The sequence below is a fragment of the Perca fluviatilis genome, chromosome 15 (assembly GCF_010015445.1).
Source record: "Perca fluviatilis chromosome 15, GENO_Pfluv_1.0, whole genome shotgun sequence".
Lineage (NCBI taxonomy): Eukaryota > Metazoa > Chordata > Actinopteri > Perciformes > Percidae > Perca > Perca fluviatilis.
In genome coordinates, this window is record NC_053126.1 from 30,441,326 (window position 1) to 30,460,826 (window position 19,501).

Genomic DNA, 19,501 nt, shown 5'->3' on the forward strand with positions numbered 1-19,501 from the left:
GACTCATCCTCTGCTGTGAGAAAACCCACACACACACACACACACACACACACACACACACACACACACACACACACACACACACACACACACACACACACACACACACACACACACACACACACACACACTTAAGGTCACAGTCCTTAGAACAGCAACATTTTTGACTGAAATAGAGTCATTTCAATTGAATTGCCACAATCAACCTCCAAGTAAATCCAAATGTGTGAGTTTTCAAAAACTCTAAACTTTGTTAATGGTCATTCTAAAAAAAAACAAAAAAAAACAATGCTAACTTACTGTCCTATTAGAGCGGAGGTAAACACTTCATCAACAAACTTCCAGTACCACGTATTTCGCAAGAACAACAGAAGAAATACCGTGTTCAGACTGACTGCAAACTGACTTTTAAAGGGTGCTACTATTGCCTACGAAGTCACTGGAACGATCCGAGTGGCCACAAAATGACACAAAGCTGATGTATGTGTCTCAAATTGAGGCAAAAACATGCCGTGTGGGTTGAAAATGTTACTTTTTAGCGATGGGTCAACTTGAGCAAAAAATCATGCTTATGCAGAGGCCTTTTTGACTTCTCTTCATGAACATACAGGGGGAAAGGGAAATGGACAGAGACTGGAGGGAAATATCCACATGACCCAATCAAAACTCATACAAACACCTATCAAGACAGTGAACTCAGATCATTGATCAGCAGGTTTGTCAGGCTCAACATTACACTCACCATAGAATGAGTTCTTCTCGTTTTTTGTCGATATCTTTCAGCATAATGTAAGGTGGTACTTCAGTATGTTTTCATCTCAATATAGTTTTCCGTGTCATTTTTTATTTATTCCACTCTCTCCTTTTTATAGCCACTGAAATCTGTTTCCATCTTTTTTTCTGTTGTTTTATGTCATAGTTTAAGCTGGATCCTAAAAAGGGTGAGTGGCAGTTTAAATGCCACGTCTCTTGGGTAGACAGTCACACACACACACACACACACACACACACACACACAATTGCCCTTTTAGTAAAGCATTATCAAAAAAACACATTCTTACATTAGGTAAAAGTATTTGTGGAAGGGGGGTGTTTTTTTTTTTTTTTTTTTTCAACACACACACACACACACACACACACACACACACACACACACAGTAAGGCGGTTGGCTCCTGTGTTTGCTCAGGGAAAACACTATAGAGAGCTCATCTCTGTCATGTTTGTACTGCTTTTATTGACTCTCTGAGTGGATCATACGCCGACAGAAACAGACAATGAGGGAGAGTGATTACTATGGATGAATTGATCTGTTTTTCAGATCTGTCTGGAAAAATAAAGAATAACAACGTTTTCTATTCCCCTTTTTTATCCATATAAGGATGTTTATACATATAAGACTGAGACAGAGAAGAAAAAAATAAGGGATGAAAATAATTAAAACCGACATTTCTCAGGGTAAGGTAAAGTAAAAAGTGGACCTCTCATGTTTGTGTGTCTCAGAGAAAGAGAAAATGTGTGAGAGAGGAGCAGAAAGAAAGAGAAAGACTGTTGATTTGCTGAAATGTCTAATCAAATTTAAATTAAAAAAATAAGTGTAACACCTTTCACTCTGATCTGGTTCACTAACATGGTGTATTATACTGAAAAAAACCTTTTTTATGAAGGAGCATACTGTGCTTTCCATTTACTGGAACTACTACAAAGTGTGCATTTTCTACATCTATACCTGCTAAATATTCAACAAGTTCTCCCCTTCCAGGCAGCCTCGTTTCACTTCATACAAACACAGCGTGGAAATCTAATTGCATGCAGGTACTTTAAAATTGTGAATAGGTTATCCATCATAGTGAGCAAAACATCTCCTTTATTTTTTTATTTTTTTATTAATTTCCTTCAAAGCTAATCATAATCCATCAAAAATAATTACATTTATGTGATTGGATTTCACGCTTTGCAGTGGAAACTGATATCTAATATCTAATTGAGTTTTTCTCTACTACTCTAGTTTTGGAATGGTTTTGTATTACATATGTCAAGCTTTGCACATCTACCTTCAGTGTGTGTGTGTGTGTGTGTGTGTGTGTGTGTGTTGTTGTGTGTGTGCTTGCTTAAATGGCCCAAGATTTTATGTTATCCCCACACAGTAATGAGAGTAATATGACAAAATAAGTGGTGGGTTATGATTATTAATACCCTTCATATTATATTATATTATGCAGATATGTGATGCCTCTTCCTATTATCACATTACAGCCTCTGTGAGACTGTAACAGCAGTGCTTTCAGCTAAATGCTAATCTCAGCATGCTAACATGCTTAAATCAAGAGTGCTGATAATTAGAAGTATTATAGGTATTTGGCCATACATCAAAATTTGAGCTGATGATACCGGAGTTTGAGTCCTGTTAAAAAATAAAACCCTGACCCAAACTACAATCTTTTTCTAAACATAATTAAGTAGTTTTTGTGCCTAAACTTAACCAAATTGTGGCCGTTTCACAATGCTTACAACTGTTTAAAACCACAACAGTTATGTTTTCTGGTTTATACATATGAGGTTGTATTGATTGCTATCGCTAGGGCCGCTAATTTATGAAACGCTCCTGTGGATTGTATTTGAGTAGGAATAGTCTATTACGACGACGTTTCATTTCCAGGATAGTTCCAATGCCGCCAGATATTCCATCGGATGTCCCTCATTTTCGGCCGGATGTCCGTCACCTTCCGCTTCCAGACAGCTAGCTAGACTATCTGTCCAATCTGAGTTCTCTGTTGCACGACTAAAACTACTTTTGAACGTACACGTTGCACCAAAACAAGTTCCTTCCCGAGGCTATTTTGCAGCGGCACTGTGGCTCCGTCTGACGCTTAGCTCCGCCCAAGACAATTGTGATTTGTGTAAAGAAATGCCAATAAACCAGAGCACGTTTTTCTCCCTGTGGACTAGCCAGACCCTCCACCGCAGCACTGTGGAGGAAGGTCTGGCAATGACTAGGACAGATAACGTCACATGCTTTGGAGAACTTCTTGGCCGTTGTCAATTGTTCTCAATTGGCCCATTTAAACCCAGGGGCTTCCTGTTCCTCCACCACAAGCCCATTGGCTTTGCTGGTATTGGGCTTCAAGTGATTGCCGTTGCACCATATGACAAGGCTCTCTAGCAGTCCTCTGTAAAAACTGTCTCTAAGTGAAGACAGAATGTTTCTCACTGGAAATGGTTCACTGGAATCATACATATCAATATATTTCACCAAAAAATGCACTTCATACCTGTCATTAAATTCCTTCAAAGTCTTCACTACAGTATACTATTTGAGTCTAGACAAATATGGATGTAAATTGCAAGGTGGCGATTCTAGTTTTGTTTAGAGCTTTAATCACACTCAGAGGCTTTTTTCACATTGTACTTCCTCACACATGTTCTTCTTTGTCCTTATCTGAGATGAAACCAGCAACATCGGTTAGGCCTGGATTAGAGCCTCTTGGTAATATTTTAGGCCTGGATTAGAGGCTCCTGGGAATATTTTAGGCCTTGATTAGAGCCTTTTGGTAATGTTTTAGGCCTGGATTGGAGTATTTTGGTAATATTTTAGGGCCTGGATTAGAGCCTCCCGATAATGTTTTAGGCCTGGATTAGAGCCTCCCAGTAATGTTTTAGGCCTGGATTAGAGCCTTTTGGTAATGTTTTAGGCCTGGATTAGAGCCTCCCGGTAATGTTTTAGGCCTGGATCAGAGCCTCCCGGTAATGTTTTAGGCCTGGGTTAGAGCCTCCCGGTAATATTTTAGGCCTGGATTAGAGCCTTTTGGTAATGTTTTAGGCCTGGATTAGAGCCTCCCGATAATGTTTTAGGCCTGGAATAGAGCCTCCCGGTAATGTTTTAGGCCTGGATTAGAGCCTCTCGGTAATGTTTTAGGCCTGGATTAGAGCCTCTCGGTAATGTTTTAGGCCTGGATTAGAGCATTTTGGTAACATTTTAGGCCTGGATTAGAGCCTCTTAAAAATGTTTAGAGTGAAAACCCATACAGTCCAGTATGTCCACGATGTTTGAAAACCATCACACGTGCATACAGCGATGAGCCTTTCAGCCCCACTCTGTGTCTAGTGTTCATTGACTGTTTGTTTCCCCATTCACTGTCACCAGCACTCACTCTCTCTCATTCTCCCGCACACACTCCTCCCACTGATTCATACTCCTCGTCACTCACACAGATCAGACGCTCCCAGTCCCCTCAGTCCTAATTACACACACCTGCACCTCATCAAGCCTCATCCTCAGCAACTAATCAGCCACCACCTACATAAGCAGCACAACCACACACACTCCTTGTCTAGTCTCGTTTCCACACGATGCTTTGACCACTCACGTTAAGCCTAGTCATTCCAAGTTTGCCTTACCTGTACTTTGTATCCTGTTGTCTGCTGCTGCTCTGAAACCTGCCTACCCAGCTACCAGATTTCCTGCCTGTTGCTTCCTGCTCGTTGTTGGATCATTGTCAAATAAAGATCTGCTTCACTACTCCAGTCTGTCTCCTGGTCATCCGTGACAACTCCCATGTGCATTGTTTCTGTTAAGACTTAGGATCAATTTAATTGGTACAATAATTACTCCCCACTTGCTTCTCTGCAGAGATGAGAATCAATATGTGTTATTGATCTATGTTCAGCTCGAGCATGTTTATCTGATTTGCCCTTTTTTCATTAGGCAAGGCAGCTTTATTTGTATAGCACATTTCAGCAATAGGGCAATTAAAAGTGCTTTACATAAAACATTAAAGAGCAGTTAAAGGTGCAGTAGGTAAGACTCATAAAACTAACTTTCTGTCATATTTGCTATGTTCGAGTAGAACTACTTGAAGCAGGTAATTAAAAAAAAAAAAAAACGGCTCCTCTGGCACCACCTCCAGCCTGTCCACCGCTCCCTGTTCAAATGCACCAATCAGGGCCAGGGGTTGGTGTCTGTGTGTCAATCACTGCTCATGCACACGCAATCATTCTCCCTTGTGGGGGGAGGGTCTTAGGAGACCGTTTTGGGCTTTACCAGAAAGGGGGGAGGGACTGAGAAGTTGTCGATGTTCAAATTTTTTGGCAAAGTCCTGGATCTTCACAATCCTACCTACAGCACCTTTTAAAAACGATTAAAAGATTAAAAACAGATAATATACGAGAATAAAATTTACAGTGCAGTATAAGAAATTAACAATTATTTAAAGAAAGGCAACATCGCGGACATTAGACTGTGTACATTTGGTTGTACATGTAACAGGATTCATCTTTACATTCTCACCCATATTTCTGAGAGCAGCTGAGCAGGCTGTTTCAGACTGAAATGGTTGATTTTGATGTGTTGTGTGTTGTCAATAAGACAGAAATCAGAGGCCTGTATAAATGAATGTGCTAATGTTTCTGGCATGAAGATACATATGGATAAATCTTTCATATTTCTGTTGAAAACCTTTTGTAAACCAGATTGCTTTGGGATCCCAAATGAAGAAAAGGAAACATATTTGGGATCAATTACATTTTTTGTTCGCTAAACCCCTCCCCTGAACAACTACTAACCAATAATATCTTAGCAACTGTGATGGTGTCCACTGGCAACCGTCATTTCCACGCTTCCTATTCAATGTCTTAGTTAGCAGCCGTGTAATGCATTCTGGTAACGTTGCAGTGACTTTCGAGGGTCCCGAGATGCCCCCTCCTCATTTGCATAAAGTTGAATCCAGGCTGCTTTATGCAAATCAGAGGCGTCCAGCTTAACTCGCTGCCTCTCAAAAACTCACGAAAATCTTTCAAACTGACAGTTGTTGATCTAAAAGAAAGTCAGATTCAGCAAGTAGTTAAGTCACTTTCGCCATGCCATGTAAGTTTATGGGGAAAAGTATTTTTGGGGCAGAGGGCATCACATGACAGACACGGAAGTTGTAATTCCACTGTTTGGCCACTATGTTGAATTTTGCTTCAAAGCTTGGCACAGTTCCTGGGGACCTGGCATCACTGCTCTCCCCCCCCAAAGGAAAACAGTGGCACCGCCAGCAGAGAGCTGTTTTATCTCTGATCAGTGTGTGGGCTGCTTTACACATGGGTGCCCCTGTGTCTACACCCAGACCTGGCCATTTGGGAGGGATGCCATGTAAACCAAATTGGATATATTAACTTTACTTTAATTTATATATCCTTCCTTCCCGACCCCATGCTCTCAAGGAAACCCAGCCAATCTCCATAGCACCCTGGAGTTTGAGCTGAATGGTGTAGAGTGTTTATTCTGAAAGTGACAAAAGTCAAATGATGTGTAAAGCCAAAGTACACCTGTGTTTGTGCGTCAAAGCTTTGGAGAGCTGAGGCTTTGCATCACCACAACTACTTTCAAATGAAATGCCTTTATGTCTGTCTGTCTGCCTGCCTGTCTGTCTGTCATTGATAGACCTGTAACAATTATTACATAATTTTCAATTATTTTGATCGCTAACATTAGCTAAGGCCTTAAGGCATATGACTGGTAATTGTTGATTTTGTTTAAATATGCCCAACTGTAATTATATAAGTGATTATTGGACGGACTATGTGTTTTTATTATTATTTAAATTGTAAGTTGTTGGCACTTGACCGCATACACGTCCATAGCAACAAATATGACATGACAAGGGGTATCCTGGCTGGAATTCATTCAAAACGTTACATTTGTTTAAAAAAAAAAATTGTTATATTGTTAATTGTATACCAAAATTTGGAATTGTTACAGCTCTAGTCATCGAGCCTTTCTGTTGCCGTGTAAACACCGGAGCTCCGCCTGGTGGCGGGACCCGGGACCAGTTCGGTTCAACAACGTGCAAATCGTCTCTGCCAAATCAAGTGTGAGCATGGCAGAGAAAATACGTTCAACTTCTATATAGTTAAATGTGCCATCATTTTAAATCAAATATTCAAATTCAGGCACTTTAAGTACAGAGGCTAAAGTCTCCACATCTAATCCACTGAAAATTAAATGAACAGATGCTCATGAAATATTCATATTCATGTAACACAAAGACTGCACAGTCTAGTTGTTGCTCTATTGTTCATATTTTCTCTAATGAGAGTCCAAGGGGCGCCTAAACCATAATGATAGTTATAATGCAAGGGTTAAAGCTGCATTCTCCATAGAAAGCAAGTCCAGAACCACCTTCAACCAGTCATATAGCAGTCTAATGTGCCTGTTTTCCAAATCATGAGTATAGTCCTATTTACGGAGAGAAAAGCTAGCGCAACTACAAGTTGTACAGGTCTTGCGTGTATATTTTACAATCTGCTTCCCAATATAAATACAACAGGGCATTTAGGAATATGAACATGACAGAAGTATTTTTAAAACGTCTAATACCTCAGTCCAAAATCTCTTTACCGATGGACAGGCCCACAGTAAATGCATAAAGGCACCACGCCTACCACAGTCATGCCAGCAGAGTTCCGGTCCATTTTTGTTCTCTCCATATTGAAACGTTCAACATCAATGTACCATTTTGCAAGTGTAAAGTTATACGATTGAAGATCCTACATGGGGCTGATATTACACCACATAAGTTACCAAAACGACTAGTTAAGATCACGAAAGCGCTGTTACGCGGTGTTTTGCGCTCTTATACTGCGCATCAGCAGTCACTGTGGTACACACAGCAATAAATACGTGAAATACTACGAATTACAGTGCATTACTTTTCTTAGCTACATGTACGAATGGTCCACGAGAACAGCCTGAACTAGTTTAAACTGTCTGGGGCCCGTGTCATAACAACCTTACGCCACAGGATATTTCACTGTTTTTCCATGTAGTTATTGTTGTTGTTTTTTTTCTCCTTTCTTATTAGGGAGGTCATAGGTCATCCTGCTGCTAGAGGTGGTAGGGAATTTGCAGTCTTGCTGTAAAAAGGACAATGCAGCAAGTAGGCATGATGGTCCGGGACCCACTTTGGGCGTTCAGGAGGAAGCAGGTTGAAATCCACAATAAACTTCTCCTTCTTATTTCCCCACCACTGATGCATCTTTTGAGCATCATGGCCCGAAATGTCATCTGTTAACTCTATCAAACACACAGGACTGACTGTTTGATGCGTAATATCTCCACCAGCATCACCATCTGACGCATTTGGCCTCTTCACCCACCCTTTTGCTTCACACACAGACACACACACACACACACACACACACACACACACACACACACACACACACACACACACACACACAAACGCAGGCAAATCACGCACGCGCGATGGTGTGACCCCTCCCTCCCTCCTCCGGTGCTGCTAAACTATATAAATCAGCTGTGTCGGAGTTTGAAAGCAAAAGGTGCAGCGACCTGCAGAGAAGCAACTGATCCGAGAAGAGAGAAGAAAAACCCACCGTCGACCTCTGCTGCTGTGAGAGAAACACTCGTGGTCCCGACTCCCACCTGTTGCCTCCAAAGTCTTCTCAAAGTAAGTCTGCACACTTCTCACTCATACTCACGGACCCATTTTAACAATGTATTCACTAAGGGTGAGAAAGACGCAACGCCTTCTGCACTGTATTTGTAGATAAACACATGTAGACGCGTTTTAACTTATATGAGCAACAGGCTACTTTCTAAATAAAAGTCCTCCTGTTGTGTCGAAATGTTTTCCTTGGCCAAAAATGCCAAAAATGTCTTTTTTTCTTTCAACTTTTGCACACAATAAAATGCCGCCCGCTCTACTGTTTTAGTACCGACTTCAAAAAGTTCACATCTTTGCGGACAGACTAATGAGTTTTTCAACCTTTCTATGTCAGGATGCGCAGTTTGTAATTTAAAAGGGAACCACAAAAAATAGCACTTTGTTTTTAAAAAACTACCACTTCCATTTTTATGCTCGGCCTCGTGTTTCTTATCCTGGCTTTGCTGTTAATCTCCGGTGCTAAATGGCCATTGGTTCACAGTTTTGAGGTCGTGGTTGTGCATTCCGTTTAGTAAATGTATAAGATCCCCTCCATCTCCGCGAGGCGCAGCTGGGCTGCGTTCAGCACCACGGACAGCGCCGCGCACCACATCCGCCCACACATGGCTGATAGAATAGCAGCGGTGGAAGAAATATTCAGATCCTTTAGTTTAAGAAGAAGTACTAGAGCCACATTGTAAAAAAAAATACTCTGTTACAAGTAAAAGTCCTGCATTGAAAATGAGTATAAGTACCCTCGGGGAAATGTACTTAAAGTATTCAAAGTAAATGCAGAATGCAGAATAATCCTCGTTTTAGAAACTGGAGACGATCCAGACGGTTCTGTTTAATCTGCTAATCGTTTCAGATGGACTTGTAGGCCATTATATTGTTGGGTAGTGTAATTTATGATAAAACATCAGATTTCATAAACTGCATGTGTTTTGTGTGCAACAATCTTAATTTGTAAAGTAACTAGTAACTAAAACTGTCGGATGAATGTAGTGGAGTAAAAAAGTACAATATTTCTCTCTGAAATGTAGCGGAGTAGAAGTAGAACGTGGCATGGAAAGAAAAGACTCAAGTCAAGTACAAGTACCTGAACATTTGTACGTACCGTAAGTACAGTAGGCTACTTGAGTAAAGTAGTTATATTCCAGCATGGATATTTAGCAAGAAAGTCACTCCTCCTTGTTTTATATTGCAATTAGGCCACATTATTGCTGACATGTACAGTAGCTGCTCCTCTTTTTCAGTCAAACATCCATGTGGTACTTTAAACATCCCCCCGGCAGCAATAGAAAGACGTGCAAAGTGAACGTGGAATAGCTCTGCATTAGGAGAAAGATCATTATTGTGAGAGTTTATTGGAGCAGACAGAGATGCAGCCAAACATGACGTAGACCTAAACTTTTGCTGCTTTTAAATGTCTTATGTATCCCTGTACGGTGTCCTTGAGTGCCGAGAAAGGCGCCTTTAAATAAAATGTATTATTATTATTATTACAGCTGTTGCTCATTATAATCATTTGACATTAAAAACCCATGCAGCAGTTTTTGTTATCGCCTGAACGCTTGATTCATAAAATGAGGAGCTTTATCTACGCAGCGGTAGAAGTATTCAGATATTCTACTTAAGACACATGCAGGTGAATGGGGTCAAGTTTTTTTTAATCTACTGTAGATATTACCATGAAACTTCCCCAGTTTATTACTGACATTAGGTCAATTCTTTTGTAATTACAAGTTTTCTTAAATGGTATGTTTAAATATGCAAAGATGCATTATCTTGTTAAAAAACACACTCATTTGCACTGACTTCCAGAACAGAAATGTCAACGCCAGATAACGCCAGGTTCAAAATTCTCGACTTGTTAAACCATACGTTTCCAGAGATTACAGTTGTTTGATTACTCCATAAATCAGAAAATAATGTCTACAAAAATCAAATTTTGCCATGTTTTTGGACATAAAATGATTAGAAGGTTTGGTGTAAGTGCTGCTAAAGTAGAGATTTCTGGCTCAGAGTATGACAAAAAAAAATTATTTGGAGATAACAGCATTTAAGATTTTGTATTGTCATTGAAATCTACAGACGCAAAGAGACACATTTGAGGAAAAGAATGTTTTCTTTCCACTAGTCTCAAAGAAGACATGTTATGGAAGAAATATAGCAAACCTTATAATTGGCCAGAGCATAAAAAACCCTAATTTGATGTTTTTGCAACCACAACGCAGTCAGCCGAGTGATTCTGAGATTATCTTTCAGTTGACTTTTATTATTGGGTGTCATGTTTTCTTATTGATTTGGAAAAAGCCTCAAATTATGGGTTTTATTGCCTCCTGCACTAAGATTTTAGCAGACAACAAAGTTTTAATCCCAAACATTATTATTCATAATTTTATTTTTATGTTTGATATGTTTTCATTTTTTATTATTATTTCGATAATAATATTGTTATGTAGGCCTATTGTTTATATTTTTATTATTTTTTATTTAATTTTGCTAGTGTCTTATTATTTTTATTATTATTATTTGTAATTAATTTATTATTTTGTTTATTTTTATTTTTTATTTAATGGTTAATGTATTCATATTATTGTTCTTTATTATAAATATTAGATTTATAATAAAATATTTGTTTCATTTTTAAAAAATTTCCATTTTTATCATTATTGAGCTTTTTTTTAGTTTTTAATTTTTATTATTTTTATTATTTTGTTATTATTATTATAATTATTATTATTAAGTAATACTGGTCGTAATCACCATCAAGGCTCCCAATAAAGAAAATATAAACTGCCAGATACACAAATTACACTAATAATAATAATAATAATAGTGTGTTTATTACTAAATGTTTTAGTAATAAAGTAATAATACAGTAGAATGTAAATCCAGCTGCAGCAGCAGGAGACAGCGTATTGTCAACACATCTGGCATGTGCAGCATACTGCCGCAATTTATGTCTGTTTCGTGACAACCTTCCAACTCCCTGATGATGTGTGAAATGAGTTTCCTCCGCCCGAGTCGATCCATTTCCTCCATCCTCCTCAGGAACCAATCGGCACTCAGCCAGGGCAGTCCGGCCATACGTCAGTCTGCAGCCTGTAGCGGATGATACATATTGACTTGTTTAGCTGCTTTCACACACCTTTATTTAGTCGTCAGTCAACGTAAGCCTGAGCAGACGTTTCCTAGTAAAACAAATGGCAGCGTCCCCCCCTTCTCTGCACCCCTCAGGAGAGGTTCGATACACACCGATGTTTCTTTCATTAGAAATGAAAGAGAAAATGTCTTTATCCGCCCTTTGTGCCTCCATCACTCTCAATTTCCCTTTTGCGTTTTCCGAAGGTGTAATGGATTCATTCAAGCAAACATCTGTGTGAGGAGGTGATCTTTTCTTTTAGGTATTGGTTTTGCAGCAACACTTTGACAAATGTCTGAACAACATTCCTTTATTTATACAAAACTGTGCAAAACAACCGATGTGTCCTCTTATCAAAAGTGCAACTGAAATTGAATGTTATCTTAAATAACAAAATAGAAGACGTAGTTATTTCTGAAGTCAAACAAGTGAAATCAAAAGTAGATTACACCGAGGCCGCATTGTGATTCATTTTATTATCTCAACCGGATGTTATCTTTACACATTTATATAGATTTTTTAACTGATTCACGATTTATCACTACATGCATAATGGAAAGAAAATAAGCCCTTGGCACACTACATTTAACACCAATCCTTAAAGGGCGTGCTAATTGTTGTATTGGCGTTCATTCAAAACTTTGGATCCCTATCTTCCATTCCTGGGCTCCAGATGGCCGTGATGCTGAAGCCGTGGACCGTGCTGGTGGCCGTAGCGCTGTGTGTGCTGGTGTGTCTGGGAACGCTCGCAGACGCCTACCCCCCCAAACCCGAGAACCCCGGGGAGGACGCCCCGCCCGAAGAGCTGGCCAAGTACTACACCGCCCTGAGACACTACATCAATCTGATCACCAGGCAGAGGTATGGACACATACACACACACATGCACGCACGCACGCAAACACTCGCACACACTGCTCACACACACACACACGGCACAGGTTTTCTGTTAAGTCTTGTATTTCTGTAGTTTTGACAGCTAATGCCTACCATACACTAAAAAAAGACTTTGAAAGACCCCATCTCACTTCTAAAGACAATCTGTCATTATGTCACTACGTTTTTAGGCACAGACAAGAAGTTTTTGCAAAGACTGGGGATCTTGCAAGGTCACTATTTGCAAGACTACTATTTACATTCACTACGAAGACTTAAAACAGTAATATCAAACAAGTTTGATTTTGTCAGAACGTCAAGACGGGAAAAAGACTGAGACTGGCGCTGAGTTTTACGACCATCTCACACCAAACGATTGAGACAACATCAGCGCTCCCTAACTCTAGCAAGACTCTCAGGATTTCATTCCAATATTGACAATTTGTCTGTCGTTTTGGTGTAAGATCGGCATAAATGCCAATAGCAACAGGAGCGATTCATCCAAAATGAGAAAATTGCCCTTAAAACGGTGCAGCTCTCGAGTTAGGTTTAGGGACTGTACAAAAATAATTAGGCTACGGGGGAAGGGCTGAATCCTATTTAATGTTATATTTTAGATCTTCTTATAATATCATTATGCTATGATATTTTTGATAAAGCAATGCCCTCCACTTTTTGTTCTGTTCCTCCAAATGTTTTGATTTACCAAATCTAAAAATGACCATGAATTTAAGATAGTGTACCCCATTTTAGATCTCAGTATCTAACTTGAATCATCATTTTCACTATGGCCACCACGGCAGACATTACAAGTGAAATTAGAAATTGCAAAATTCATGACGAACATAACAAAATTAATTGAATGTGTAACAGCAGCTGAACTGAGTTAGCCTTTGATGCTCCTTTAGTCCAGATTTCAGGTTGATTGAAGTCATTAAAGTGACTGAGCTCTATGACTATCCCGCTAGTACTGAAGCCCAAAGCTGCATCGATGTGTGATGCACCCCCCCGCCCGACATCCACCCTCCCCACTCCCCCAAACTCCTCACACGGCAGCTCAGTAGATTAGATTACAGGCCACTCGCCAAAACCTCCAGGCCTCCAAATCAAACGGGACCAGAGCAATAAAACCGGTACAGACGGACCCAAGAAAGAATCACAAATCCAGTTAGCGGGGGCCTGAGCCGAGGCCTGCTGCTCTCAGGTATAAAAGTCGCTGGAAACGTAAATTGTCAGAGTGGAATATTTTTTGATTTGAAGCAGTTTGGAGTCATGAGTTTATCTGTTCTTACTCATGAAAGCCAAATAGGTCGTTGATATTTAGAGCCTTGGTTTAAAGAAGACTCATAATGCCATTGGAAGTCAATTGGTTCAGAGTAGAAGGTTTTTACATTTCCCTGGGGAGTTGCAGATGAAGACATATCACATGCGATAAAGGTAACTAATGGTTATACGAAGGTTTGGCTCTATCAAATCAAATGCCAGGGAATGCGATGGCTGTCAGCTTTAGGCTGTGCACTCTATTAAAACTGATGGATCTGGGCAGTCAGGTGCCTTTAGTGCATAACTAAAGTATATACTGCAGTTCATAGCATTGTAGAACTGGACAAATATAACAAACAATGTCTTTACTAAAGACAGGAGAATCAGAGCTGTGGCTGCCATTGAGCCATCCTCTGTATTTCTCCTGAAAGTCTGAAAACTGGGGGAGTTTACTGTATATTCTACAAGTTTTTGATTTGTAAATTTTTAAGCAGATTCTAGTATTTTTATTGATTTCAGTTGCTTTCAACCGTATATAAAGATGGACGACGCGTCTCCACTCTCTCCCGCTGAACAAAACTGAAGCCAAAATATTCCGGATAGGAGCACCGCCATCTTGTAAATTTTGGAGCCAGTGTCTGCGCAGTGGTGATCGGGTACACCCACCAGACCAATCACGAGTCAATCACAGCTGTCAATCATGATGTTTCACCCCGTTTTTATGCCATCAAATAACTAATAAAAACCAAACTTACAAAAAAGTGAACACTTGAACAAACATCAGCATGATCAGAACTACTTACAATAACAGAAACCATCTTGGGGGAAAATGTATTTGACATGTTTTTAGTTTGGCCCATGTCCCATATATTCACATGGAGGGGGCTGGGTTTATGACCCATACTGCAGCCAGCCACCAGGTGGCGATCCAGATGTCTTAGCTTCACTTTTACAGTCTTGTATGTCTATGCACGTCTATGCTCTAGTCTCACGTTGCCAGACTTACCTCCACAGTGATGCAGAAGAGTGTATGGCCAGTCCGCACAGCATTCCTTTGAACCAATCACAATCGTCTTGGTCGGTGCTAAGCTCCGGACAGAGCCACGGTGACTCTGCAAAATAGCCTCGGGAAGGAACTTGTTTTGGTGGAACATGTGTACGTTCAAAGGTTGTTTTAGTCGTACAACAGAGAACTCAGACTGGACAGATAGTCTAGCTAGCTGTCTGGATTTACCCTGCAGAGATCTGAGGAGCAGTTAACCTCAGAAATCCACCAGCGTTTAGAATTACAACACAAAAAAAGCAGAAGGTAACAGACATGCGGCCAAAATGAGGGACATCCGGCGGAATTTTCGGCGGCACCTGAACAATCCCGGAAGTGAAACGTCGTGGATATAGACGATCTATGCACCAACCCCTGGTTACAACTCTTAGACTTACACAAAACACTTCAACTAACACTTGATCTGCTTTAGCTCCCATCTCGCATGTAAACAGTTTAAGTTTTATGACATTTCAACCTGTATTTTCGTCGCTGTCGGGTGAAAAGCTTGTATGTCCAAAATCGTTGCTTTTCAGGAAATGAAAAAATAGCTAATTTGAAAACATTAAATTGAGCTATTTACCTTTGACAAAGTCAGATGAAATTGCCTCATCACTGTTTACTTATTTGTAAAACCCACAGACAGACATAAAGGGTGACCAATAGCATTGATTTATGAAGAACAAAAATTTTAAATGACGAAATATGGAGATACAAGGTTTGTGCCCGACAGCCATGATTTGCTCCTGTTATTTTCAGTGTAAGCAAGCACATTTACATTTTCGAAAGACACTTTAGCCATTTCTAGTTTCCTAATCGTTTTGCAGGAAGTTTTCTGCAAATACCTATAAAATATGGTACTAATTGTAAAGTAAATACAAAGTTCTGATACAGTTATTTTTGTTAATTTGAGTTAATTTGCAGTTGTTAATCTTCAGAGGGAGTTTCTTGAAAGTACTGCCCTGAATTTAAAATGAAAGTTGGCAGAACATATGAAAGAACAAACATGGCCGCATGTTTATCTTTTGGAAAGTCGGGTAGCTTTGTGACTCTGATGTTATGGTAATACAGGAGAAGCACAATTTCGGGGTAATATAAAAAAAAGAAATAAAGGATGAAGATTACTGCATTGAAGAGAGGTAAAGACAAGAAAAAGCAAACTGACGATTGGATAGAAAAAGCGAGAAGGAAAGACAATCAGACGAGAAATGACATAAACAGAAAAAAGCAGATAAACAGAAACACGGGGGAAAAGACAGACAGACAGATAAAATAAAAGCACGACCAACCGTGGAGACTCAGGAAGATGTATTGTTGCTGACGGACCATTATCAGAGGGTGTAGCATTTTACATCCTGATGTGTGGCAGTGCGAGACAGCTGAGATGTAGTAGAGTAGTTTGTGTGCCTTCCTACGGGTTAAGACACTCACACACCTCCCTATGTGTGTAACCAAGCGTAAGATTGGGCACTGCGGGCATAGTGGGAGGTGGAACAGGTGGTTGATGGGAAAACAGAGGAACTGCAGGTCACGCTGGCAGGGGTTGGATTAAATGGCGCTGTTTCGCGCACAAACATACACACGTGAACTCGTACACACATTAGGAAGTAAGCTCTCTGTTAAACGGCTCTGTGGTTTTACATTCACGGCTCGCTTGGACCCCTGCTTTCCCTATCATGAGGATGATGAAACTCATCCAGACCTGGAAATGGCACCCTCGTACAAACACACACACACACACACACACACACACACACACACACACACACAGTTTGTGGCACTATCTTTGTGGGGGACCCGTCATTGACATTAAGCATTCCCTAGCTCCTTACCCTAACCTTAACCATCACAACTAAATGCCTAACCTTAACCCTTACGCTCACCCTAATCATCAATCACATAATTAGTTTTTTCAAGCAGCAATTGTGACTCATGTCACCATAATGTTCATAGTGTTAGTGGCCATAGTAATTATGACAGGAGTAGTCTATATTCACGCTGGAAATTCCGCCAGATCCAGACACATCCAGACAGCTAGCTAGACTATCTGTCCAGTCTGAGTTTTCTGTTGCACGACTAAAACTACTTTTGAACATACACAGGTCCCACCTAAGACTATTTTGCAGCGGAAATATAAATAATCAATTAAAGTACAGATACGTATCTGAAAATTCTACTTAAGTAGAGTAACAAAGTATTTGTACTTTGGGGCGGCCTGGTAGCTCACCTGGTAGAGTGTGCGCCCCATGTACTAAGGCTCAGTCCGTACTAAGGCTCAGTCCGTACTGCAGCGGCCCAAGTTAAATTCCGACCTGCTGTCCTTTGCTGCATGTCATCCCCCTCTCTCTACCCCCTTTTCTGTCCTCAGTTGTCCTATTTATTAAAGGCTAAAAAGCCCCCCCAAAAAGTATTGATACTTTGTTGCATTCCACCACTGGTGGCTGGGGTTGGTTTGTGTTACAAACTTGAGGTGGCGCGGAATCCACCCAATAGTTGTCAAGAAATGTGGCGCTGGCACGGCTAAAAACAGCTCTCCTTACCTCTCTCCCAGGTATGGAAAGCGTTCGACCCAGGAGGATGTGGTTGCAGAGCTGCTGTTTGGTGGCGACAGCACCAGAGACCAGAGATCAAGGTAAACACATATACACACACACAGGCGTAATTTACAGGGGGGATGGGGGGGACCCCCCAATGATCAAAACTGGCCAGTGGAACATCTGCACCATAAATTGATGCAGAAACATTCACCAGAATGCTTAAAATTAATTGTTTGACGCTCAAAATTTCAATTTTGCTTAAAAGTGGAGCTCTCAACTCCCCCCAATGTTGAACCCAAAGTCATGGCCTTGCAGACACACACACACACACACACACACATAAGTTGTAGGAGTCATGTGACCAGTGGTGGAAGAAGTCTTCAGATCCTAAAGTTAAGTTTAGTTTAGTTTAGTTTATTTCTTTCACAGAACATAAAAAACAAATTACATTGAAGAAACGGCTTATATAAAAACCACAACCAAAGTACATACACTAATGTAGACGTACAAAATCCAAATTACATTTTAAGTGTAAGTGTGCAAAAAAATCATAAAAAGTAATAAAAAGAAATATATGTAGAGAAACAGAAATAATTGCAATGTTTTCAATAAAGACAACACTTTTTTTCCCCTAAAATCACACAGTTTAGACAGCAGGGCATTTCTAAGTCTATTTTTATACATAGAAAATGACACAGAGGAATCCATTAAATGTAAATTTTCTTTTCACAAAAAAACTCCAAGAAATTTGATAGAGAACTGACTGCGGGATGTTTTGTACAAAGGAAGATAAAGATTTTCAGGCTGCCACGTTGGGTAATTATGGAAATGTGAATAAGTTACAAATAATATCTAAAACCTATTAAGTAAAAGTACTAATACGACACTGGAACAAATGTTACAAGTAAAAGTCCTGCCTTGATAATGTCACTCAAGTACTCAAGTTTGTACTTAAGTACAGTATTTGAGAGTAAATGTACTTAGTTACATTCCACCACTGCATGGGCCTGCAATGAACCTATATGAATTACACATTCTTCCTTGTGTTCTTCCACAGATACGATGACTCCTACATGTGGTGACTCCACCACCCCTCTCCCACCTCGTCATCGGGCATTCCCTCTGGGTGAGTCCCACAATGCACCTGGAGGGGCCGACATGTGCCTCTCACCTCCCGACCTCTGAACCCGACCCAACGCAAGCTCTCTCTGTCTCTCTTGTAGCTGTCTCTCATCTCTCGCATTACAACACAACTGTACATAATTTATTATTGAAATTAAAAAAAAAAAATATATATATATATATATATATGAGATCAGAGCTTCTAATCAGAAGGTGGAACTGTGTCTGTGTGTGTGCGTGAGCATTAACGTCCCTCTACCGTCCAACACTGTATAGAGGAGGAAATTTGTGTTTTACTGTTGCTACTGTATGAAGTAACATCAGAATAAATGAATAAAAAATTGCTCTGTGTGATTCAAATGTGTCGATGAATTGGAATGGTTTTCTTTGGGAGTTTATGTAATGATGCTGGAATCTCATATCCTAGTCTGAACCCCTCTGGATAATAGAGCAATAAAGTTACAGCACGCCACTCTTCAATATCAGCTGATTATTAAAGGGTAACCAATCTTTTCAATCCTGGACCCTATTTTCCTATGTTTTAGTGTGTAAATGACTGATAGTAACAAAAATCTTTGAAATTGGTCCAGTATTAAGTGTGAACGCTGTAACCGGCAGCCACAGACTGGGCTGTGATGTAACCCTATTGGGCAAATGTGCATCGTGTATTTGGTCCACTAACATTTCTTTATTTTGTCACTGAAAGGCTCAGATTAATTAATTTATGGAAACATTATGGAAATGATCCCTATAGAGAGCTTTTTTAAAACCTCTTTCTTTCTGTCTAACCAGAAACAGCTCTGAGGTTGTTACCTCTAAATCCACCAGACTCCATTTTTAAAAACAATACTTTTAGCGTGTAAAGAGCTAACATATTTTCACATGTAAATCTGTAAATTATTTGTTTATTTCAACTAAAACTAGAGTTGCGATGGTTGGAAAAGTGGAAAGACGACTCAAAACAGCTATTCATAGTTTTATTTTGTATCTGTTAACTTTGAATGAAGTGTATTTTACGACGCCATGACGGATTATTTACATGGAGTCTGGTGGCTTTAGCGAATGCAATTTCGCAGAGGTTTTTAT

General features: G+C 40.0%; 1 protein-coding gene across 1 annotated transcript; it reads left to right on the forward strand.

Moving 5' to 3' along the window:
• The first annotated feature begins 8,305 nt into the window (after positions 1–8,305).
• Positions 8,306–18,775, forward strand: pyya (peptide YYa). The gene is made up of 4 exons (XM_039826306.1): positions 8,306–8,451; positions 12,249–12,436; positions 17,308–17,388; positions 18,351–18,775. The coding sequence occupies exons 2-4, from the start codon at positions 12,249–12,251 to the stop codon at positions 18,373–18,375; spliced, it is 294 nt and encodes a 97-aa protein (XP_039682240.1). The 5' UTR covers positions 8,306–8,451; the 3' UTR covers positions 18,376–18,775.
• Positions 18,776–19,501: the final 726 nt, after the last annotated feature.